Here is a 26,232-nt window from a genome sequence, read left to right as displayed (position 1 = left end):
TGCTAACAGCAGCATCTGATTAATAATGGTGAAAGAAATACTAGCTGAGACTGCAGTGGGTTTACAATCATATGTGCTTTAACGGCAAAAAATGTTCTTCAGTAATTTTGTCATGTTTTCCAGCACGAATGAGAAAGCAAGGCAAGTTTATTTATATTTCATACATAAGTGCTTTACATATTTTTTTTTAAAGTTTTCATAAGAAATATAAAGCACTACATTGTAAATATGAAAATTATATAAAAAAAAGCAAAAATAAAAGGAGGTTTAAAAACATTATTTGATAAACATAAATATTAATCAGTGAAAAACTCAACTTAATATCTTAAGTCATTTTACCTCTTAAGTAATCATGTATTAAGTAACCTTATTAAGTCTTATTAAGTCAGAATTTAAAAAGAAAAACGAGAAAAATATCTGCCAGTTGGGTCAGAAAAATGCAAAAGGAAAATGAGACGCCATCAGCAGATATTTGGTCTTGTTTCAAGCATAAACTCAATTTATTTTTTAGAAAACAAGACTAAATATTTGACATCATTTTGCATCTCAAGTAAATGTATCATGATTTAAGAATGTACTGTAAAACTAGACAAAAATATAAATATTGTTTTATGATTGGATCAGATTGAAATATATTATTAGTGATAAATTAGAGTGTCTGTAATGGTTATAAACACAGAGATGCTTTTTTTTATCGACTTCAAAGTAGGTAATGCTCACTAATGGACTAGTAAATGATGTCTTTAGCGTGGCAGGATCTCCTGCGCAGAGTAACATCTGCACAAACATCTGCGCCACCGCTGCGTTTATTTATCCAGCACGTGCCTCTCAGCTCCAGTTCAACATCTCTAATATAAATATTACTGCGTATGGAAAAGAAACTCCATTTGCTCTAATAATTGGATCACCGCTGAAGGACACAGGCCGCTTTCTGGGTTCTGGAGGTCTGCGGAGCATTTCCTCCTGACGGCATGAATGCACTCAGTATGCGAAAGGCCCTTAAGAAAACAAGCGCGCTAAAAGCCTGAGCTAAGGAAGTTTTGAATAAAAGCTTTTAGGTGGTTAGCGGCTCTTATCTCAGCCATCCATCGGCTCTTCGTTCTCTGCTCATTGACTTTGGCGTGTTCTCAAACACACGCTCATCGATCAATACAGCCATTCAGCACTGCCTTTCTAGTGTAACTTTGCTGAACTAGTACACAGCACATAGTGCAAAGCACATAGTACACAACACAGTGCATAGTACACAGCACATTAACATTTACATTTACATTAAATCATTTAGCGAACGCCTTTATCCAAAGTAACCTACAAATGAGAATAATAGAAGCAATCAGACAAACGAGAGAACAACAACAGTTTACAAGTGCCATGACATGTCTCAGTTAGTGTAGCGCAGTACACGTAGCTATGTTTTAATTTCTTCTTTTTTTTATAGAATAGAATAGAATAGAAAAAAATAGACTAGGTAAGTGCTAATATTAATTGTTCAAGTACTGGCAAAAAAGATGACTAAAGACTCCTGCTGAGATTGAGATCTGGAGGTCATTCCACCAGCTGGGCACAGTCCAGGAAAAGATCTGTGAGAGTGATTTTGAACTTCTTTGGGATGGCACCACAAGGCATCGTTCACTTGCAGAATTTAAGCTTCTGGAGGGCACATAAGATTTAACCAATGAGTTTAGGTAAGTTGGTGCCGTGCCAGTGGTCGTCTTGTAGGCAAGCATCAGTACCTTGAATTTGATGCGAGCGGCTACTGGTAGCCAGTGTAACCTGATGAGGAGAGGAGTAACATGAGCTGTTTTTGGCTCATTGAAGACAACCCTTGCTGCTGCATTCTGGATCAGTTACAGAGGCTTGACAGTACATGCAGGAAGAGCCAGGAGAGCATTACAATAGTCCAGTCTGGAGAGAACAAGAGCTTGGACAAGAAGTTGGGTGGCTTGCTCTGACAGGAAGGGTCTAATCTTCCTAATGTTGTATAAGGCAAACCTGCAGGACCGGGTCGTTGTAGCAATGTGGTCTGTGAAGCTTAACTGATGATCCATCACAACTCCTAGGTTTCTGGCTGTCCTGGAAGGAGTTATGGTTGATGAACCAAGCTGTATAGAGAAGTTGTGATGAAACGATGGGTTAGCTGGAACCACCAGGAGTTCTGTCTTCATAAGGTTGAGCTGAAGGTGATGGTCATTCATCCAGCTAGAGATGTAAATCAGGCTGAAATGCGAACAGCTACTGTCAGATCATCTGGTTGGAATGAGAAGTAGAGTTGGGTGTCATCAGCGTAGCAGTGATAAGAAAAGCCATGTGTACTAGAAACCTCACCCCTCCAAGACACCCTGAAGGATCTAGGACTTAAACCACAGGAGCGGCTTCCAGAGATGCCCATCTTTCTGAAGGTGAACAGGAGAATCTGGTGATTAACTGTGTCAAAAGCAGCAGACAGGTCCAGTAAGATGAGTACTGAGGATTTGGAAGCTGCTCTTGCCAGTCGCAGGGCTTCAGTAACAGAGAGCAGAGCAGTCTAAGTTGAGTGGCCACTTTTGAAGCCAGACTGGTTGCTGTCCAGGAGTTTGTTCTGTACAAGGAACATAGAGAGTTGGTTGAACACAGCTCGCTCAAGTGTCTTTACAATGAATGGAAGAAAGGATACTGGTCTGTAGTTTTCTAAAAGTGCTGGATTTAGCGAAGGTATGACTGAAAAACCACATAGTACACAATACATATACACAGCACAAAGTACACAGCACAAAGTACACAGCACATAGTACACAGTACACAGTACAAAGTACACAGCACATAGTACACAGTACAAAGTACACAGTACAAAGTACACAGCACATAGTACACAGCACAAAGTACACAGCACATAGTACACAGCACATAGTACACAGCACAAAGTACACAGTACAAAGTACACAGCACAAAGTACACAGCACAAAGTACACAGCACAAAGTACACAGCACATAGTACACAGTACAAAGTACACAGTACAAAGTACACAGCACATAGTACACAGCACATAGTACACAGTACAAAGTACACAGTACAAAGTACACAGCACAAAGTACACAGCACATAGTACACAGCCCATAGAACACAGTACAAAGTACACAGCACATAGTACACAGTACAAAGTACACAGTACAAAGTACACAGCACAAAGTACACAGCACATAGTACACAGTACAAAGTACACAGCACATAGTACACAGCACAAAGTACACAGCACATAGTTCACAGTACAAAGTACACAGCACATAGAACACAGCACATAGTATACAGTACAAAGTACACAGCACATAGTACACAGTACAAAGTAAACAGCACATAGTACACAGTACAAAGTACACAGCACATAGAACACAGTACAAAGTAAACAGCACATAGTACACAGTACATAGTATACAGCACATAGAACACAGCACAAAGTACACAGCACATAGAACACAGTACAAAGTAAACAGCACATAGTACACAGTACATAGTATACAGCACATAGAACACAGTACAAAGTACACAGCACATAGTACACAACGCATAGTACACAACGCATAGTACACAGCACAAAGTACACAACGCATAGTACACAACGCATAGTACACAACGCATAGTACACAGTACAAAGTACACAGCACATAGTACACAACGCATAGTACACAACGCATAGTACACAACGCATAGTACACAGCACAAAGTACACAACGCATAGTACACAGTACAAAGTACACAGCACAAAGTACACAGCACATAGTTCACAGTACAAAGTACACAGCACATAGTACACAGTACAAAGTACACAGCACATAGTTCACAGTACAAAGTACACAGCACATAGTACACAGTACAATGTACAAAGTACACAGCACATAGTACACAGTACATAGTACAGAGTACAAAGTACACAGCACATAGTACACAGTACAAAGTAAACAGCACATAGTACACAGTACAAAGTACACAGCACATAGTACACAGTTCAAAGTACACAGCACATAGTACACAGTACAAAGTACACAGTACAAAGTACACAGCACATAGAACACAGCACATAGTACACAGCACATAGAACACAGCACAAAGTACACAACACATAGTACACAACGCATAGTACACAGCACAAAGTACACAACGCATAGTACACAACGCATAGTACACAGCACAAAGCACACAACGCATAGTACAGAGTACAAAGTAAACAGCACATAGTACACAACGCATAGTACACAACGCATAGTACACAGCACAAAGTACACAACGCATAGTACACAGTACAAAGTACACAGTACACAGCACAAAGTACACAGCACATAGTACACAGCACATAGTACACAACGCATAGTACACAACGCATAGTAGACAGCACAAAGTACACAACGCATAGTACACAACGCATAGTACACAGCGCATAGTACACAGCGCAAAGTACACAGCGCAAAGTACACAGCGCAAAGTACACAGCACATAGTACACAGCACATTGTACACAGCACATTGTACACAACGCATAGTACACAGCACATAGTACACAGCACATAGTACACAGTACAAAGCACACAGCACATAGTTCACAGTACAAAGTACACAGCACATAGTACACAGTACAAAGTACACAGCACATAGTACACAGCACATTGTACACAGCACATAGTACACAGCACATTGTACACAACGCATAGTACACAGCACATAGTACACAGCACATAGTACACAGTACAAAGTAAACAGCACATAGTACACAGTACAAAGTACACAGCACATAGTACACAGTACAAAGTACACAGCACATAGTACACAGTACAAAGTACACAGTACAAAGTACACAGCACATAGAACACAGCACATAGTACACAGCACATAGAACACAGCACAAAGTACACAACGCATAGTACACAACGCATAGTACACAGCACAAAGTACACAACGCATAGTACACAACGCATAGTACACAGCACAAAGTACACAACGCATAGTACAGAGTACAAAGTAAACAGCACATAGTACACAACGCATAGTACACAACGCATAGTACACAGCACAAAGTACACAACGCATAGTACACAGTACACAGTACACAGTACAAAGTACACAGTACACAGCACAAAGTACACAGCACATAGTACACAGCACATAGTACACAACGCATAGTACACAACGCATAGTAGACAGCACAAAGTACACAACGCATAGTACACAACGCATAGTACACAGCGCATAGTACACAGCGCAAAGTACACAGCGCAAAGTACACAGCACATAGTACACAGCACATAGTACACAGCACATAGTACACAGCACATAGTACACAGCACATTGTACACAGCACATAGTTCACAGTACAAAGTACACAGCACATAGTACACAGCACATTGTACACAACACATAGTACACAGTACAAAGCACACAGCACATAGTACACAGCACATTGTACACAGCACATAGTTCACAGTACAATGTACACAATGCATAGTACACAGCACAAAGTACACAGCACATAGTACACAGTACAAAGCACACAGCACATAGTTCACAGTACAAAGCACACAGCACATTGTACACAACACATAGTACACAGTACAAAGCACACAGCACATAGTACACAGCACATTGTACACAGCACATAGTTCACAGTACAATGTACACAACGCATAGTACACAGCACAAAGGACACAGCACATAGTACACAGTACAAAGCACACAGCACAAAGGACACAGCACATAGTACACAGTACAAAGCACACAGCACATAGTACACAGTACAAAGCACACAGTACAAAGCACACAGCACATAGTACACAGCACATTGTACACAGCACATAGTTCACAGTACAAAGTACACAGCACATAGTACACAGCACATAGTACACAGCACATAGTTCACAGCACAAAGTACACAGCACATAGTACACAGCACATTGTACACAGCACATAGTACACAGCACATTGTACACAGCACATAGTACACAGCACATAGTACACAGCACATTGTACACAGCACATAGTACACAGTACAAAGTACACAGCACATAGTACACAGCACATAGTACACAGCACATAGTACACAGCACATAGTTCACAGCACAAAGTACACAGCACATAGTACACAGCACATAGTACACAGTACAAAGTACACAGCACATAGTACACAGCACATAGTACACAGTACAAAGTACACAGCACATTGTACACAGCACATAGTACACAGCACATAGTTCACAGCACATAGTACACAGCACATAGTACACAGTACATAGTACACAGTACATAGTACACAGCACATAGTACACAGCACAAATTACACAGCACATATTACACAACGCATAGTACACAGCACATAGTACACAGCACATAGTACACAGCACATAGTACACAGCACATTGTACACAGCACATTGTACACAGCACATAGTACACAACGCATAGTAGACAGCACATAGTACACAGCACAAATTACACAGCACATATTACACAACGCATAGTACACAGCACATTGTACACAGCACATAGTACACAATGCATAGTAGACAGCACATAGTACACAGCACATAGTACACAGCACATAGTACACAGCACATAGTACACAGCACATAGTACACAGCACATTGTACACAGCACATAGTACACAACGCATAGTAGACAGCACATAGTACACAGCACAAATTACACAGTACATAGTACACAGCACAAAGAACATCTCACTTTTGCTGTCAAAGAGATTTACAGTCATTGAAAATATAACCATTGGGGTTTTTGTTAGTAAAAATAAATAAGCAAGCCCAGACCAGCTCAGGTAACAAAGAGTAATGCAAATGTAGCATAATGAATTACTTTCCATAAAAAGTACTGCAATTACTTTTTAATGGAGTGACTACATATTGCATTATTTTGAAAAGTAACTTTCCCCAACACTGGAAATAAATAATTATATCATTGTTCCAAAAGCATGATCTCTATAAGTCCTGGTTATATTGACTTGAATCTGTGTTCAAGCGCTGGTCGAAAGCTTTAGTTAAAAATAAAAAATGTTGTGCCACTGGCTGTGGATACTCATTGATACTATTATTTTGGATTTAAAACTGAGATCACTGAACTAACATGATTCAGTGTTACAGATGCATAATGGGTGACTGAAATCAGTGGTTATTACAGAATAAACTTAACACGATCCTCCAGATTAGCTACTGATGGTAATTAATAATAATAATAATAAAAACACTAACAGTTATGTAAATAATACTGAGAACATTCTGACATTAGCAGCATCTGATCTGGCTGAACACCTGAACCTCAGCGAGGGGAAACACACACACACACACACACACAAGTGATCCTGATCCATCAGAGAGTCTCTGACAGGAAGTTCATGATTCCCAGAGGCAAACAGGCTGTCATGTGACACGTTCTTCCTGTAAAGAGACAGACATGAAATATCAGTGCAGTAATCTAACATAACAGAGCACTTCCGCACCGCAGGCTCCGTGTATGTGTGTCAGTGTGTGTGTGTGTGTGTGTGTGTGTGTGTGTGTGTGTGTGTGTGTGTGCTTGTGTTTGTGTGCGTGTTTGTGTGCGCGTGCGTGCGTGCGTCTGTGTGTGTGTGTGTGTGTGTGTGCTTGTGTTTGTGTGTGTGTATGTGTGTGTGCGTGTGTGTGTGTGTGTGTGTGTGTGTGTGTGTGTGTGTGTGTGTGTGTGTGTGTGTCAGACTGACTTAACTTGAGTTCAGAGACTGAAGGTGGAGTGTTTGTGTTTCAGGTCACTTTCTTGGAAACAACTCTGTGATTGATGTCCTGCGGCGTGAAGGTTATGAGGTGGAGCACACACCTGCTGGACAGACGCTACACAGGTAACACACACTGTAACACACACTCACTGTACAAACTGTATTTTCTCTCCTCTGACCCTAAACCCAACCCTCACACTAAACTACAGGCATTTTAGACTCTCAAAACACTTTATTCTGTGTGATTTATTAGCTTGTTTCATCATGGGGACCAAAAAATGTCCTTAAGCTGCCTGAAGAACTAACAATCTCTCCGATACTTAACAAATGTCAGTAACACTATACAGTATGATTCCATTTAACATTAGTTAACATGAACTAATTCTATAAATACTTCTAAAGCAAATATTAAAGTCATAGCTTAGTCGTGGGGAAGTTGTGGCCTAGTGGTTAGAGAGTTTGACTCCTAACCCCAATGCTGTGGGTTTGAGTCTTGGGCTGGTAATACCACGACTGAGCTGCCCTTGAGCAAGACACTGAACCCCCAACTGCTGTCTGGATGCCACAGCATTCTGTGTGTGTGTGCACTTTGGATGGGTTAAATGCAGAGCATGAATTCTGAGTATGGGTCACCATACTTGGCTGTATGTCACGTCACTCACTCATTAATCTCAGCTACTGTTAATTTAAACATTTACTAATACATCATTCCAAAGTTGTATCTCTTAAAAATATTTAATGGAGCTATAGAGCTGAGCTGACATGAATTAACAATGATTAATGAATTAACGTTTACAAATGTGTCGCTCATTGTTAGTTAATTGTACTTAATGCATTAACTAATGAGACATTATTCTAAATTGTTAGGATAATTACACTCTGGTGTGTTTGTGTCACTGGTGTTTTGGTGTTTTTTACTGCATGCGGTGTTGAGCGACGGATCTGCCATGTTGAAGTCTCTGTTTTCTGTGTTTAAGGTTTATTTTTGTCAAGTGCTTCTTCAGTTTCAGACGGATGTTGCATTCTATTGAACAGCAGATGCATGTATTTCATCACTTATGTATAACTGGCTAGGTTTCCCTAAAGAGGTTATGGTCTGTTTATTTATTATTATTTTCTACTGATACTAACAGGAAATTATTTTTAGAGTAAGGCCTGTCTCTGGTTTGTGTAATTTCATTGTTTAGAACCGAAGCAGATGACGAGCTGCTGAACAGAGTCTCATCTGCAGAATTATTAGTCTGTATTGTTTTTGTGTCCACATCTCCAGTTCATTATCGGACGTCAGTCGGGGACAAACATGCATTTACTGCTGTTGATGTACTATAATCTGCTAATCACATAATTGCAAGATTTCAAGCAGCAGAAGCAGTTTTTGCAGCAAAGAGATGTTTTAGAAGAGATGTTAAGAGCGGCTGCTAGTAACATTCTCTTTATGAACCATCTGTTTAAAGAAAACGTCTCTAGGTTACGCATGTAACATTGGTTTCCTGAGGTAATGAGACGCTGTGTCAAAACACTTTGGGAATGCCTTCAGCATGACAGCATGATCAGTCCAAGGAAAGAGCGAGACGTCACAGGCAGGGTGATGTAGAGACCAGGAAGCTTAAACTTCCCTTGCAGGGATGCCGGACGTATGGCGATGAGATGCAGCATCTTGTTTCCTTGGGGAACCATGGTTACATTCAGAACCTAGAGGTGTTCTCCTTCAGGAACTCCACTTGTGTCGAAAAGCTTTGGGAACGAGTATGCCCATGCCGCCAGACTTTCAAATCCTCAGCTAGTGTGGAGGGCCAGAACTAAGGCAAGAGGTTGAATAATTAGGTCATAGGACCTCACAAAAGTGTGCAGCGTAGATCAAGCAGAAACCAATCATCTATATAATTGTGTATGCAGATGCCCTGGAGTTGCAGTGGAGCCAGAGCAGCACCCCATTGAAATGAGGTGGAGGAGAACCGAACTGAATGCGGTAGCCTTTTTCTACAGTGTGCAGGACACACTGAGACACATTTGGCAGAAGCTTCCACACTGTCAAATAGTCAACTAAGGGACCTCTTGTGTTATAAGAGCTGCTAGCTCGATGCCCTGAAGCAGGGGACTGGAAGGGGACGGCCGATCTAGCTGCTCTAGAGATCTCCATGGAGGTAGTGAGTCTCCCAGTACTGCTACGTTCCCGGTAGAGACCGTTGACAGACTGATCACCTGAGGGCACCAGGTGATGAGGTGTACACCACTCTTCCCCAGAGGGGCCTGCCCTCAGAAGTCCTGTAACACATATATCAGGGCTTCTTAGCCGAGGCCTACCTAGTCAGAAGAACGGTTCGCCAGAAGACACAAGAAGGGCATTCTTGAGGAAGACCCTGTCCTTCTCCTTAATCTCAGACAAGGTCAACCACAGATGTCTGTCCGTGGCCACCAGTGCTGCCATAGACCTGTCAATGGTGCGTGCGGTATCTCTGGTGGCATGAAGAGACAGATCCTTTAGGGACAATGCTGTGCCGGAAGACAGATAGCCTGCAAGCATCTGTTCAACCCGAGGCATCACACTGTAACCAGGATCGTTCAGCCTAACCACGTTTTCATAATGGCTAGAAGAGGGACTGAAGATCCAGTCTGAGAAAAGTTTCAATGACTTCGACACCTAGGTGTGGAGATCGGGGGAAACTGGGAGGCCCTGGTGTGGAGGTGACGGCCTGCTACGCAAAAAAAGTGTTCATCAAGTTTACTTTTTGGCAGTTTAGTCTGTTTCTCGACGGGCCACTCAAGATTCAACTTGGCCACAGTGCGAGTAACCACCTCCAGTAGCTCCTCATACTGGGGAGAGTCCTCAGCCTCATTGATGTTCTCCACATCAACCTCCTCGGAGGAAGACAAGCGAAGCGGGGGAAGAAACCACAGTGTGTGCTCCTGATCCCTGAGGGAGAGAGAGCTGGATCTGGTGGGTCAGGAAGAAGAAAGGGACTCACCCATCTCCATGTCCTCCACCGGATTTATCTGCGGAAGCAATCCCAGTGCTGCCTCAAAGAGAGCCTTCCAGGAACAAAGTGTACGGATCGACAAACGCTCGCAATGTGGGCAGTCAGCTCCCTCTACAGCCGAATCAGCTTCGCTCCCAATCACACAACATACAGACTGTGTGTATCCCCACCAGTAATGTAGGAATGAGGAACACACAGCCTATAATGCTGCCTCCTCTTGCCCTTATGCTTGTCTTTAGCCTCAGGCCTTTTTGTGCAGCTCGTTGGCCAAACAATAGTAAATAAGACAGACAAACAGAGTTTCAGACTGACACAGCACAGAGCGCTTGCTGAATGACAGAAGCTGATGCTGTATCCACTGCACATGCTTTTAAGCTTCCTGGTCTCTATGTCACCCCACCCGTGACGTCTCACCCATCCATTGGACTGATCACACACGTGATTCAGAGCGTGGTCATGCTGAAGCTGTTCCCAAAGTGTTTCGACACAGCTCGAGTTCCTGAAAGGGAACTCTATAAGCACAGCACTCATAAAGTAAATGTAAAACAGATTCACTTGTTAAATATCTTTGCAGAAAAGATGCATAACATATGAAGGCAGATGTTGCTCTTAAACATTAACATTTAGTCATTTAGCACACGCTTTTATCCAAAGTGACTTACAAATGAGGTAAATAGACGCAATCAAAACCAAGGAAAGAGCAATGATATATAAGTGCTATAACAAGTCTTGATTAGCCTAATGCAGTACACTAAGCAAGGGTTATATATATAGAGAGAGACAGAGAGAGAGAGAGAGAGAGAGAGAGAGACTTGACTTTGACTTTTAAGGTCTCTTTATTACAAAAAAAGTTTAAAAATTATAAATTACCATCAAAACAAATTTTTTTTTTTTGACACCATATTAAAACAAACATTCCTCAAACATACAAAATCAAAACTTCATCAGAGTCAACTTCACAAATGCATTGATTAACTTCCCATTTATATTTAAACATCTGCAGATCATTTATCAACTTATAATAGCTATACTCTATACTAATACGGGACTTTATTAATCCCCTCAATATTAGAATAGCATCAGTTGATCCCTTTTCATTTAGTTTACTTTTCCTTGACAACCATATAGCCATCTTTGCTTGCCCAAATAAAAAGTTTAATAGAACATGACTCCTCATTTTACTTTTGCTGTATTTTGGCCCAAGAATAAACCTTTCAGGTGTAAATAATTCCCCTAGAGTTTGACACCACTCTTCAATTTTATATAATATCGGTTTTAATCTTTCACAATTAAAGAATAAGTGGAAAACAGTTTCTTGAGTTCCACAAAAAGGACAGCCCTCCTCGACTTGTGGATCGAGGTGTGCTCTGTGTCTGTTTGTGGCTATTATACCATGCACAATCCTCCATTGTAAGTCTCCAGTTCTTTTCTCAATGGGAGGTTTGTACAAGGTCCTCCAGCAACCTTTAGGGGAAACACCTGACCCAAAAGACTCCTGCCACTTAGACTCCTTCACATTCTGAAGTTGAAGAAGATGAGACACCTTTACACACAATACATAAAGATCTTTTTTTCCAGCAAGTCTAAAAAGTCCCAGCTGGGGTGTCTGAAAAGAAAGCAGACCATTTTCCATTTCTTCCCATGTTCTCAAATCAGCTGAAAAAATTAGGTCCGGGAAGACAGGAAACTCTTCCTCTTCAACTGGTGTCTCTAATAACAGTCTATAATCGGGTGGTAAAAACTCAAAGATTTGATTCAACAGTCTGTCTGCCACTCTGACTGATCTCATACCCAGTTTTAAAGCCAAACGTCCAGCAGAAATCCATCCTTCTTCAGAAACAAAATGTCCAATTTTGGTCATATTTGCAGTCCACAGCATTTTTCTGAGGGATCCTGATTTAAAAGCATCTATATCCAGTGATGTATTAAAAAACAGTGGTTCTTCTCTCAGCCATAGCCCCTTCACACCATTTGGTTCCCGAGAGAAACTGAAAAGATTCCATTTATTTAACATTGATCTGTAAAAAGGTGTCAATCCTGTCAGGTTTAGTTTGTCAGTGTCCATCAGAAACAGATGTCGGTCGAGTCCCATATTTCCTGCTCTCTTCAAAAGGGCACAGGCTGCCCCAGTCCAGCTCACATTTTCTTCATACAGGAATCTCTGAGCCGCCTGAAGTCTAAAAGCTCTTACTCTGGATTTAATGTCGACCAACCCTTGTCCTCCTTCCTGTGTTGGCAGATAGAGCACTGGTGCCTTCAACCAATGTTGTCCTGACCAGAAGAAATCCACCAGGCACTTTTGAATTCTTCTTACCAGGTCTTGCGGAGGCTCTAAAATCATCATTTTATGCCACAAAGATGATGCGATCAGGTTATTACAGACCAGGGTTCTCCCCCTATAGGACAGCTGGGGCAGCAACCATTTCCAGTGAGACAACCGAGCACACACTTTCTCCACCAGTCCTTCCCTATTTTTATTTTTATATTCATCTGTCCCTAGAAAAACACCTAAATATTTAAACCCTTCCCTCCGCCACTGCAATCCACCAGGTAATGATGGACTAAGAAAATCTTGGCCACACCACAAAGCATCACATTTTTGCCAATTAACTTTGGCTGGAGACGCATTCCCATAACATTCCAAAGCCAACTTTACACACTCAACATCATTTTGATTACTGATTAAAACTGTGACGTCATCCGCATATGCAGAGAGCTTAACAGGACACTTAAAATCCAATGTATTGACCTGTAGACCTGTCAGCTGTCTTCTCAGTCTACATAGTAAAGGTTCAATGGCTATACTATACGACTGACCTGAGATAGGACAGCCTTGCCGAATGCCTCGTTTGACTTTCACAGGAATACTGAGGCCACCAGCCATTTTAATCATACACGTGGCTCCCGCATACAGCAGTTTTATTTTGGAGATAAAAATGTCTCCAAAACCAAAAGCTTTTAAGGTATCAAAAAGAAAAAGATGATTAACTCTGTCAAAAGCTTTTTCTTGGTCTAAGGACAGAAAACCTATATTAGTTTTACTGTAAGAGGCAAAGTCAAAAATGTCCCGTACCAGATTTAAGTTATCTTGTATCGATCTATTTTTTATACAATATGACTGATCTTTATGTATTATTGTATGCAGTACATTATTTACCCTATTGGCCAAACATTTTGAAAAAATCTTATAATCAGAACCTAAAATTGCTACAGGTCTCCAGTTCTTTAACAATGTCAGGTCACCCTTTTTAGGGAGAAGTGTATGAACTGCCCGCTGACAACTCAGAGGAAGCACAGCTTCTTTGATACATTTTTTGATTACCTCACAATAATCAGCACCAATAACATTCCAAAAAAACTTGTAAAATTCAGCAGGTAATCCATCCAGTCCTGGGGTACGTCCTGAGGAAAGTCCCATAACAGCGTCAGTGATCTCTTCAAAAGTGATTTCAGTGTCTAAAGATTGTTTGTGTTCCAATGTTAAAACAGGAAGATCTTGAAACAGTTGATTTCTGCACTGTTCATCTGAGTCGTCATCATCATACAGATCAGAATAAAAATCCACAGCAAGTTTTCGCATCACTGTAGGGTCTGAAGTATTACGTCCATTGTTGTCCTTTAAAATATACATCTGCTTTTCTTGACCTACTTTTCGCTCCAAATTAAAAAAATAAGAAGAAGGTCCGTCCATATCTCTTATCGTTGCAAAACGGCTTCTTACAAGTGCTCCTTTTACTTTTTCATTTAAAAAGGAGCTTAGCTGATTTTTCTTTTCAATCCATAGATCTTGTAGATTCCTAGCATCAATATCATTCATTTTCTTTTCAATGTCCATGATTTCCTTTTCCAACCACTCCAAAGTCTTTTTCAGAACTAAAGAGGAATGAGATGTATATTGCTGACAGAACCCTCTTATGTGCACTTTACCCACTTCCCACCATTGAATAACACTTTCATGGGTACCCTTTTCACTTTTCCAAGCCTCCCAAAAACATTTAAAATTCTCACAAAAAAGCTTATCATCCAAAAGTTTAGCATTGAAATGCCAGTAATAACTCCTATGCTTTCTTTCAGTTAGTATATACTCAACTGTAATAAGCTTATGATCAGAAAAAACTATTGGGGTGATGGCTGTATTAACAATCTTATTTCTTATATTGTGTGATATATAAAACCTATCCAAGCGTGCAGCAGAAACGCTTCCATTACTGACTTTCATCCATGTATACTGCCGAACTAATGAATTTTGTTCTCTCCACACATCTGAGAAGTTAAAATTTTTCATAATATTAGCTAAAGATGTACTTGACTTTGCATGAGGTTCTTCTCCAATCCTATCTTGTGTAGAGTCTAAAGTGCAGTTCCAATCTCCACCTAGTACAATAACATCCCCATCCTGCTGCTGTTTTAAGAAGTGCTCTAGTTTAATAAAAAACTGTACTCTGTCTTCTCCTATATTAGGAGCGTAGATGTTCACAAACAAAAATTGCACATTTCTAATCTCAGCTCTTACAGCCAATAATCTCCCTGATACCACTTCATGTTCTGATCAAATTTTAGTTTTGAGAACAGGGGAAAAAAGCACAGCCACTCCTGCACTTAAATTAGTCCCATGACTAAGACACCTTTCTCCTTCCCACCACAAGCCCCAATCAGCCTCTTTATTTTGATTGCTATGAGTTTCTTGCAAAAAAACAACACTCAAATCTTTCAATCGTATTATTTCTGATAGTAAACTAATTTTCTTCCCATCCCTCATTCCATTTACATTAATCGCAAGATCTCCATAAGCAAAGGGAAAAAGAGGAAAAAACAGAAAGACATAGAAATGTTAAAAGCCATTAAGATTTCGTTTTTCCCCTCGCTTTCCCTGTCTTTTTGCCTTGTCTAAGGCCAGTAATATGTTTTTTTAGACGATACCGCTTCTGTTGTGAGAGCTCATCAATGCTATTCACCTTCCTAGCCCACATCACCGAAGCAGTAAATTTCTCAATATCAGGAAAATAATGACTTACTTCAACACCAGCTTTACCTTTAGTTTTATCCAGAAATGCATTCATTTCTTCAACCGTGTACAAATCTTGATCAGTTCCTCTCGAGCCCTCAGTCCACTGTTCCTCATCTCCTACTCCATCATCCGTATACTGGGATAAACTATCCATCTCATCAACCATATTTTCCTCTAAATCGTCAGCCTGTGCCACATCCTTAACTTCACACACATTTTCCACACCACTCTGTGCCTCACTCTTTTCAATCCCATCTGTCACATCTCCATGTTTATCAGGGACAGAACTACATCCAGCACATGAATTAATCTCACTCACCTCCTCTGTAGGCCCTTCATCCTGCTCTTCAGTTCTCTGTTCTTCACTTTCACTGATTCGCTGATCGGTATCATTTACATCCCCTCGAGAAGTAGATGCACGTTGGTCATCTTTATGCGGACATGCAAAACGTTTATGACCCAAGACTCCGCATTCATAGCACTTTAGGTTCTCAGTGCTGGCGTAAACCATGTATGAATTCTCCCCGTGATTAACACGGAAAGAGACTTCTAACGTACGATCCGGTGAATTCAAAAACATAAAGACTTGGCGTCTGAACAAGAGGACGTGTTTAAGCGCATTATTTTTACATCCAAGCGGAATCATTCTTACAGGGCTTGTGATCTTTCCAAACCTCTGCAGTTCTTTCGTGATGGTCTCGTTAGTTATAAACGGCGGAACGTTTGAAATGATGATCTTCGTTGCTGGAGCGGATAGCGGGGTTATCGTAACAAACGCTTCCTTTACCCATATTCCGCTCACTGTCAACTGGTTAACAAGGGAGTCTGATTTTAAAAACACAACGACAGCCTTGTTCATCCGCGAAGCAGAAATTATATTATCGAACCCCACTTGCTCTCCTATAACCAAAAGCAGCTCTTCCACTGTCACACCGGCCTCTGGTACACACTTGCACCCATTCCGGAGTGACAGAGTTGGCGTTCCTTGCACGGGAACAGACGCCATTCCCACAATGCCCCAAATACCAAACCATTAGAAACCACTATTATCCCAAAATAAACAAAGTATTTCCCCATTTTAATAATTGCACCCCAACTGAAAAACCTTCATTCTCGGGGAAAAATCTGAATGTGCAAATATAGCGGCAAGATTTATATTAGCCTGCCAACTCCTGAGACACAGCCAAGACACCAACATCCAGAGAATATACCAATACTCATGACTGTAGATAATGCTGAATCCAGTTATTAATTAAATAAATGAATAAATAATCTGTAAATAATAAATAATCCGTTACATAACTCTTAGAACGTCATATGTTTATATGCATCCATGTGTTTAAATATTGTTCTTCTAATATTACTTGTTCAGATGTTATTTTAATTGCTATATTGTTCCAAATTACACTGTTGTATACGTTCTCTTTTCATATGTATGCTTTGGCAATGCAAAATATACTTTTGTCATGCCAATAAAGCTAACTGAATTGAATTGAATTGACAGAGAGAGAGACAGAGAGAGAGAGAGACAGACAGAGAGACAGAGAGAGAGAGAAAGCGAGAGAGAGAGAGACCGAGAGAGAGAGAGACAGACAGAGAGACAGAGAGAGAGAGAGACAGACAGAGACAGAGAGAGAGAGAAAGCGAGAGAGAGAGAGACCGAGAGAGAGAGAGACAGACAGAGAGACAGAGAGAGAGAGAGACAGACAGAGAGACAGAGAGAGAGAGAGAGACAGACAGAGAGACAGAGAGAGAGAGAGACAGACAGAGACAGAGAGAGAGAGAAAGCGAGAGAGAGAGAGACCGAGAGAGAGAGAGACAGACAGAGAGACAGAGAGAGAGAGAAAGCGAGAGAGAGAGAGACAGACAGAGAGACAGAGAGAGAGAGAAAGCGAGAGAGAGAGAGACCGAGAGAGAGAGAGACAGACAGAGAGACAGAGAGAGAGAGAGAGAAAGCGAGAGAGAGAGAGACAGACAGAGAGACAGAGAGAGAGAGAAAGCGAGAGAGAGAGAGACCGAGAGAGAGAGAGACAGACAGAGAGACAGAGAGAGAGAGAGACAGACAGAGACAGAGAGAGAGAGAAAGCGAGAGAGAGAGAGACCGAGAGAGAGAGAGACAGACAGAGAGACAGAGAGAGAGAGAGACAGACAGAGAGACAGAGAGAGAGAGAGAGACAGACAGAGAGACAGAGAGAGAGAGAGACAGACAGAGACAGAGAGAGAGAGAAAGCGAGAGAGAGAGAGACCGAGAGAGAGAGAGACAGACAGAGAGACAGAGAGAGAGAGAGACAGACAGAGAGACAGAGAGAGAGAGAAAGCGAGAGAGAGAGAGACAGACAGAGAGACAGAGAGAGAGAGAAAGCGAGCGAGAGAGAGACAGACAGAGAGACAGAGAGAGAGAGAAAGCGAGAGAGAGAGAGAGAGACAGACAGAGAGACAGAGAGAGAGAGAAAGCGAGAGAGAGACAGACAGAGAGACAGAGAGAGAGAGAAAGCGAGAGAGAGACAGACAGAGAGACAGAGAGAGAGAGAAAGCGAGAGAGAGACAGACAGAGAGACAGAGAGAGAGAGAAAGCGAGAGAGAGACAGACAGAGAGACAGAGAGAGAGAGAAAGCGAGAGAGAGAGAGACAGAGAGAGCGTTAGAGGTCAAGTCAACAAATAGATAAAATAGAATTAGAATAGAGTGCTAGAGTTAGAGGGTCAAATTCTAAACATATTCTAAACATATCCTATATGTTCAATATAAAATAATAATATAATATAATATAAATAATATAAAATAAGAAAAATGCTAAATATTTTCTATCCAAAACCTTCAGTCGATTCAAACTCTTCCTGACGGTCAGTATAACAGCAGCAGATGATTATTAACAATGATTGAAAACAGCAGCAGCTTTCAGTCTGTCAGCGTCATCAAACATCAAATATCAGACATACAGTAGTGGTTCTGCTTTCACATTGCTTTCTGTGTAAACATGTTCTTGTCATAAAACAGCGTCTAAAAATCCTGCACTAGAGTTAAAGAAGCTCAGCTGGTGTTTCACATGTTTTTCAGCAGAGCTGTATTCTGTGTGAATATCAGGACCAACTACTGACAGATCTGATGAATGTCAGAATAAGTGAATAAGTACACACACACACACACACACACACACGCAGGGCTCATAATGAGGGCCCCAGCACGGTCAGAATGGGGCCATTGTGTGAAGGGCTCATGGGTTTCATCATAACATATGCAGAAATATGAAGGAGCTCTGGTCTCTCAGTCTGAAGCAGAAGTTCTGGTTTGACTCAGGTCATCAGGAATCATTCACACAGAGAAGTGCAGTCCTCTGTTGGGCTGACCAGAACGTGTGTCTGCTGTTAGAAATCACACACATCTGAACCGAACAACATACAGTTATCACACCAGTTATTACAGTTAAGTACAATCATTAAAAAAATCTGTACAGAAGAATCCCAGGATCATCAGCGCTCATGTTCCTGCTCTGTGGTCTTATCAGTGCGATTAACCCCTCCATCATCAGTGGAACACCATCCATCTCACACAGCTTCTGTCAGGACACTCAGTGTCTCCATCTCAGACACACGCTGGCTTCCAGAAAGACTGAAGGAGACACTGGAAACCCGAGGTCCGGAAAGTTCCATTACTTGCTTATTTGCATCGGAGCGTTTGTCATAAATTCCTGCGATGCTTTAGCAGTCAGAGAGGTTTGATCAGGAGCAGATGGAGGAACGACTTCTTCAGAATATCTTCTTTTGTGTTCAACAACTCATAAAGGTTTGGAACAACTGCAGGGAGAGAAAAAGATGACAGTTTTCATTTTTGGGTGAACTTTCTCTTTAAAGTCTATATTGTATTGCTTTACTAACCAAGTCAGTCACATTTCAGTGTTTTATTTCAACCCCAAAAGCCTGAGTGTTCTGTGCATTCAGACCTTCATCCTCATGAAGAGATGCCTCCGTCTGAACTAACGTGTGTTTTTAATATATGATAGTTTTGGTTGTCACCTTCTGCTTTAGTGTCTCGGAGCGTGAGCCGCTGGAGCCGTTCCTCCACGAGAGTCGTGAGCTTCAGGAGGACGAGGAGCCACATCTCCTGCAGCTCTTGGAGAAGAAGCACAAGCTGAAGAAGAAGCAGCAGCATCGAAAGTTCAACGACCTCTGGGTGCGGATGGAGGACAGGTGAGAGCAGCACCAACCTGTAAACAGCTTCTCCTACATGTCAACCAACGCAATATACCGAGCACAGCACTAATCACAGCTTAGACGCAAATAAAGAAATAAAGTACGTTGAAAAATACGCCCAAAAATGAAGGGTTTGATAGAGCTGGTATTGTGTGACTCCTAGTTGAGTGTTAAAAGTCGTCTTTTATTTCCTAAAGCAAATTATGTTCGGATAAGGTGTTCTTCTGGCATTCAAAATAATTAATAATAAGTGTGGAAAATATCCTCTCTCATCTCTCCTCCTAGCAACACCAACTGCAGATATTTCAAGCACAAAACAGTTTAAGACATGCTTTATTGTTGGCGTCTAATAATGGCACAAATACCAGTAATTTGCTTTTAGTAAAATGCATTGCGTAAAATTAAGTGCTAATTCATCACTGCGCGTCTTTAGTAAAACCTGACAGTACTATTTTAACTGTTTTTATTTTAACTGTTAGTAAAACTGACCCATAGGTTAGTGTTGGTAGAATAAGTTGAGTTGACTAGTTGGATGTCCATGAAAATCAAATGTTAGCAGATATTAAATAGACAGACGCTAATACTCTAATGATTGCTTGTTGACATGGAGTTGACAAGTTACTTATAGTTAGTAAAATCTCTAAAATGGAATCTAGTTTTTGTAATTTTAAATTACATTTTATTTTTAGATTTTCTGTTTTCATTTGAATTATAGTTTTTTTTTTTTTGTTTGCTATTATTGTTTTTTTTTTTGTACGGATAAATAGTTTTTATTATGAATTTGTAACTTTTTTTTTTTTACTTTTTTTTGTTGTTGTTTGTTCTTGTCATTTTTATTAGTTTGTTTTTTTAACCATGCCTATAGTTTTTTATTTTTAGCATATTTAGCCTAAAATAAAATAGTTCAATATTTTTGTTAATGTTTTTACATTTTATTTGACGTTGTGTGTGTGTGTGGGGGGGGGGGGGGGGGGGGGGTTCATTCATTGTTTTTGTAAAACATGCCTATTTTATTTATTTTATTTTTAGTTTATTTCAGTTAAGGTTTTATCTTATTTGAAGTAAATGATTTTTGACTGGTTTTATGGTGATGATAATAACCTGTAAGGGGTCAGTAACTGGTTTGAACACGTCTGTGTGGGAGCGGATCTGATAACTGATAACGGCTGGGTTGGAGTGTCACAGGAGACTCCTGCGAGACGCCCCGAGCTCTTCAGTCTCTTCTGTCCAGACACGAGTCCTCATCTGCTGCAGAGGAACACTGAAAATACTCGTCTGATTCTCCAGACGCGTCACAACCTGCTGAACACCATACAGTACAGTTGATTAATGAACACGAGTCACATTATTTCCAAGCACAGACCCTGACTGACTGTCCTCTGTGCTGGAAATGAAGCATCTGGTTCCAGAAGTCCTCTGTATGAGCTATATTTAATATACACACCAGTGTTGCACGGATCAGAACAGACTGATACTTGTTCCTGTGTCAAATCCCACACGACATGTTCTCTGCCGAGCCTGAACCGTGTTCTGGAAACTTGCTTGAATTTACTTTTTACAGTCGCCCACGTAATTCTGAGTAAAAAAAATATTTCTTTAATAAACTGTTTATGAAAGCCAAGCCGGTCCCAGACGGTCAAAACAAACACGGGGTCCTGAATGTAGACTTGATTTGTCTGAACCTGTGGAGGGAGACGGGCCGCAGTATGAGACCCAGAACAGACAGAACCACGCGTCTCTGGATCTCATCGTGTCCACAGACGCTCACACACGAGTGTTGACACAGATGGAGGACGGGATCAAATCTTCAGACTCTTTATTTGTGTTTCCCATCCGTCTCAGGAGCTCTGACTGACTCCAAACCTCCATTTATTTTCCCGGCCTCCCTCATATTTCATGAACGAGCAGATTTGAGACGCTCACGTGACTGAAGACGCTGCGATGGTGCTGCTGTAAACCGTCTGAGGATCTGCAGCTGGAGTTCTTCTGAAAACATGTTTCAGGTGTCCTGCGTTTGATCTGAGCGACTGGGAACCATCATCAGATTCATACGACTCCTCCACATCTCACTGCTCAGCTCGAAGACTGCCAAAATTGGATTTGGAGAGTCATTAGATGATGATGATTAGGGCTGGGTTGAAAAATATGGTTTTATCGTTTTTAATCGATTCTTATTTTGATGAACCAATATCAATTCTTAAATCCCAAGAATCCATTTGTGCAGCTCTGAGCTGATGTGTTGTGTCTTGAAGCTTACTTTTGATACGAAACAAAGTCTGAGCTTTCAAATTCTGTCACTAGATTGACTCACTAAATGTGATTTTGCTGCTCTTTAATGTGTGCTAACAGATCAGTATCTTTACTACTAGTTACAGCACCAAATAAACCTGAGCGAACATCAGAAGAAACAACAACTCACTGAAAGGAATCGTGTAATCGATGGATCCGTTTCAACCACAGATAGACTTCAGTAAAACAATGACCATGAACTTGATAGTCAGTTAGAAATAATTCTATAAAGAGCATTTTTGATTTTGAAAAAAAACTGTAGCTAGAAATATATCATTCAGAATGTTCACTGTATGTCAGATGTTGTACATTGGATTTGGATAAGCATTAGACGATGATGATGATGATGAAGGTGTGTGTTTCTCATGATCTCTCTCTCGTTTCTTGCAGTGTGACGGATCAGGCTCCGCCTCCGGTCGTCCGCATCATCAACGGTTACATCCCAGTCCAGACACACCCACAGGAGCATGGCAGAGCCAATCAGCACAGGACGTTCTCAGGCTCCTCCTCCTGGAGCCCCGCCCTCACTGGGACGGTTCTGTGTGTTCAGATTCTGCTGCTGATGCTTTCATGACGTCTGATGAGTTTAACCCTGAACCTCCCGGAGACTCTGAGCTTCATGATGGATTAATGGAACGCTTCACTTCGGCTCTTGAAGAATCACTTCCTTGCAAACGAGATGTATTATAGATGTAATTTAGAGTTTTGAATAAAGCATTTGTTTGTTCACTTATTATATAAATATATAAAGAAGAGTCATTATATTTTTGTGACTAAATCAGCTATACTAACCGGCTTAACTGACCCCGATCATGAGACAGCAGCAGTGAGTTTCTGTTTGTAAAACATTAGAAATCAGATCACTTCCACTTTCAGTTCAGTGGCAGTTTTTACATAAAAACAGATTTACAAGCGATTTGTGCAGAAGGCAGTTTCACGCCGTTGAGTTTCTTCTTCTATCTGTCAACTTCATGCATTTGATGATTGTTTAAAATGTGATGTTTAATTTATTGAATAGATAGTTTTAGTTGATCTAAATGTGTTGATGTGATTGTTTATGACAGAATGATGCAATGTAAATCATGTCTGGTGTTTGTGACGTTACAGTAATTATGTTTATGATGTTACAAGAAATAAAGTATTTATCTAGTTCAAGGTTCTCCAAAGGAGAGATGAACACAGATGTTGTGTTCCTGCGTCTGTCACGGTGTTCTCAGCTTCTGAACATGACTTCTTGTTCTGTGGTTGACGCTGGAACAGAAGCAGTGTGTTTTATGAGGGATCTGATTTCCTGGCTCTCCTCATGATACCTGCACCTCGTCCTCATCATCCTCATCCTCATCCTCGTCCTGGCAGCAGTGTGTTCAGAGGAGGGTTCGGGCTGAGCTTCAGGTCTCCAGATCCAGCACTGAGATGTTTCAACTCATCAGGTTCTTCTTGAACAAACGACTGGCGCCGCGACTCGTTGGAAGACATCTTTCATTATGCTCTTTAAAATAAATCATAAGACCAATTTATGACTCTGAATGGGATGGTTTCTTTCTGATTGCCAATGAATTGCAAATAATTCGTCACTAACAAAAGAAATGTGGTTATTACCATAGTTGGGTTGTGAGAGCTACAAACCGAATACAGTTATGAGAACATCTGAATGATCATTTTCTGAGAATGTGTGTGTCTGGCTCTAGTAAACCTTTAGTTCAGCCAAATCTCTGCTGTCAGGGATCATTTATAATTAGCACACAGTTTAGATTGGTTTATGAATCTGGACAGTGTTGGGGAAAGTTGGAAGCTTACTTTTAAATGTAATGCATTACATATTGCATTTCACCCTTAAAAAGTAACTAATTGCATTACTTTGCTACTTTTTATGGAAAGTAATGTGTGATGTTACTTTTGAAAATCTGGCCAGGACTTGCTTAATTATTTTTAATATAAAAAAGTTAAAACGCCCCACTGTTGTGTGGCTTTTTATAGAAATAAAAATTATTTAGCTGGAAAATGCATGCTAGCATTCTGAACTGAAAGTACAGTATCTGCTCTGTCTGTGACTTTAAATGCAGACCTTGAGCCAAAAACTCATTTTATGTGCAAGTCATTTTTGCATTCGTGAAAATCATTTGATGCTGGTTCTTTCCGTTGGATTTTTGTGATTCACATCAAACAGATCTTTGGGAAACAGGACAAAGCTGGTTCATTCATCTGACGGACAGAAACATCTGTATGTTCAAACGCACATGTGTGTGAGGAGAAACCACACAGAAGCTGGTGCACCAGATCAAAGCAGAAATATTAATAATCAGCGCAGCATATCTGTTCATCTACATCATTACTCTAAACAAGATTTGTTTTAGATTTATTTTTTGTCTGTACAATGGAAGTCAAAATGGTTAGGTTACCAACATTCATTCATGTTTTTGTGTTTCGTAGAAGAAAGAAAGTCATAAAGGTTTGGAACGACATGAGAGGGTCATTTGTTGTTTGGTCCCATACGACAAAAATACAAATATATTCCAGCCAAAATATATTTATGTTGTAAACAGTGAACCTCAATGAAATCTACTTTTGAAATTGGAAATACATTTCCAGTCGTGCCATATTTTGGACGAATGCAGATGTATAACTAGATATATAATGATTTAAAATATATATTTTTATATACTGTATTATTATTATTAATTTTTTTCAAAGTATATTCCTTGCTGATTTTCATCATGTGTGTTATATATGTAAACAAGATAAAAAAAAAATGTTCTTCAAATGTGACATAAGTTTTCTAGGACTGAAATATATGGATGCCAGAACATATTTTTAATTCTTTTTTTTTTTCTTCTTTAAAAACACAAAACATAAATTGGTATAAAACTGATGCATGTGTAACTATTTTTTAAAACTGACTAATTGCATTTACCAGAAATACAGATCCAAAATGCAACTGTTTTGGAATAAAGCCACATGAATTCAAGATGAGTCAATCTTTTTGTTCTCTTTTCCTATTAGAGAAAAGGTTAACATGTTAAATGTGTACATTTGACAGAAGTTTCATCATTGTTAGCACACAGATGATAAAGACATGGACTAAACCATCAGCGTCTGTTGAAGAGATGATGGATGATTTCTGCAGTAATGGAGACTGATTCTCCCTTCAGAAGAAGCCTGGCTTGAGACTGAGGGAATCTTCACAGATGAACATGAACACACTCCAGCAGACGGAAACTCTGTGAGGAATGTGATGGTCATCAAAGCCTTGTGTTGGTCAGGAACAGCCTCGATGAACACGGTTCAGAACAGCAGCTCATGCTTGTAAAACCTAGAAAAACAGCTCTCAAGTATTGCTCAGAGACAAATGAAGCACTGAGCGTGAAGAGCAGTCCGAAGCACGGCTCCGAGTCGACCACATGAAGCGTGGACTTCCAGTAATCGTCTTGAATCAGTCGACCGGACGGACAGTCATGTGACCACATCACAGCTGAATGACCCTCAATGAAACCAGCTTCAGTGAATCACCAGAACAGACAGATCAAAACAATCCTGTAAAGTACAAAAAACCCCACTAATGTGACAGAAGACACAGACATGCCTTCAGAAGAGTCAAATCTAATGATCATAGATCATTTACAAACCCATTCAGCTTTACAGACTATATATCTTTATAAAAAGCACAGGACTTCAGGATTCAGCAGCTGCTCTCATTCAATGTTCCAGCTACAGTTAAACGTGAATTAATTAACTGACAATAAGCTTTAATATATATTATAATTACTTTATTAAAATAATGTAACTGATTACATTCATTACTTTTTCCTTTTCTAAAATTCGAATTACTTTTCCATTGTCAATCATTTTAAAGAAGACATTACGGTATGTTACAGTAATAATAAACTTACTCTTATTAATAGTGCTCTACACTGATTGAACTGAACACCTTCACCTTAATTAAGATTCAGATATTTTAGTTTTAAAGCACACACACAAAATCAGACTTTAGCACCTTTTACTTTAAGATCTCTGAAGTTATAAACACATTTAAAACAATAACAACAACAAAAGTA

At 40.3% G+C, this 26,232-nt stretch overlaps 1 protein-coding gene across 1 annotated transcript in view; it reads left to right on the top strand.

Moving 5' to 3' along the window:
* The window catches only part of trabd2a (TraB domain containing 2A), a 49,366-nt gene extending 25,999 nt beyond the window's left edge, over nt 1-23,367 (top strand). Inside the window, exons 5-7 of the mRNA XM_059549314.1 lie at nt 7,749-7,839; nt 19,727-19,888; nt 22,571-23,367. Of these exons, the coding sequence (XP_059405297.1) occupies nt 7,749-7,839; nt 19,727-19,888; nt 22,571-22,754 (437 nt within the window). The 3' untranslated portion in view covers nt 22,755-23,367. The remainder of the gene's footprint in view (nt 1-7,748; nt 7,840-19,726; nt 19,889-22,570) is intronic.
* The last annotated feature ends 2,865 nt before the right edge of the window (nt 23,368-26,232 follow it).

This window comes from Carassius carassius, chromosome 5, assembly GCF_963082965.1.
Source record: "Carassius carassius chromosome 5, fCarCar2.1, whole genome shotgun sequence".
Taxonomy (NCBI): domain Eukaryota; kingdom Metazoa; phylum Chordata; class Actinopteri; order Cypriniformes; family Cyprinidae; genus Carassius; species Carassius carassius.
The sequence above is the reverse complement of the archived record's forward strand: the minus strand, read 5'-3'. Positions and strand labels throughout refer to the sequence as shown.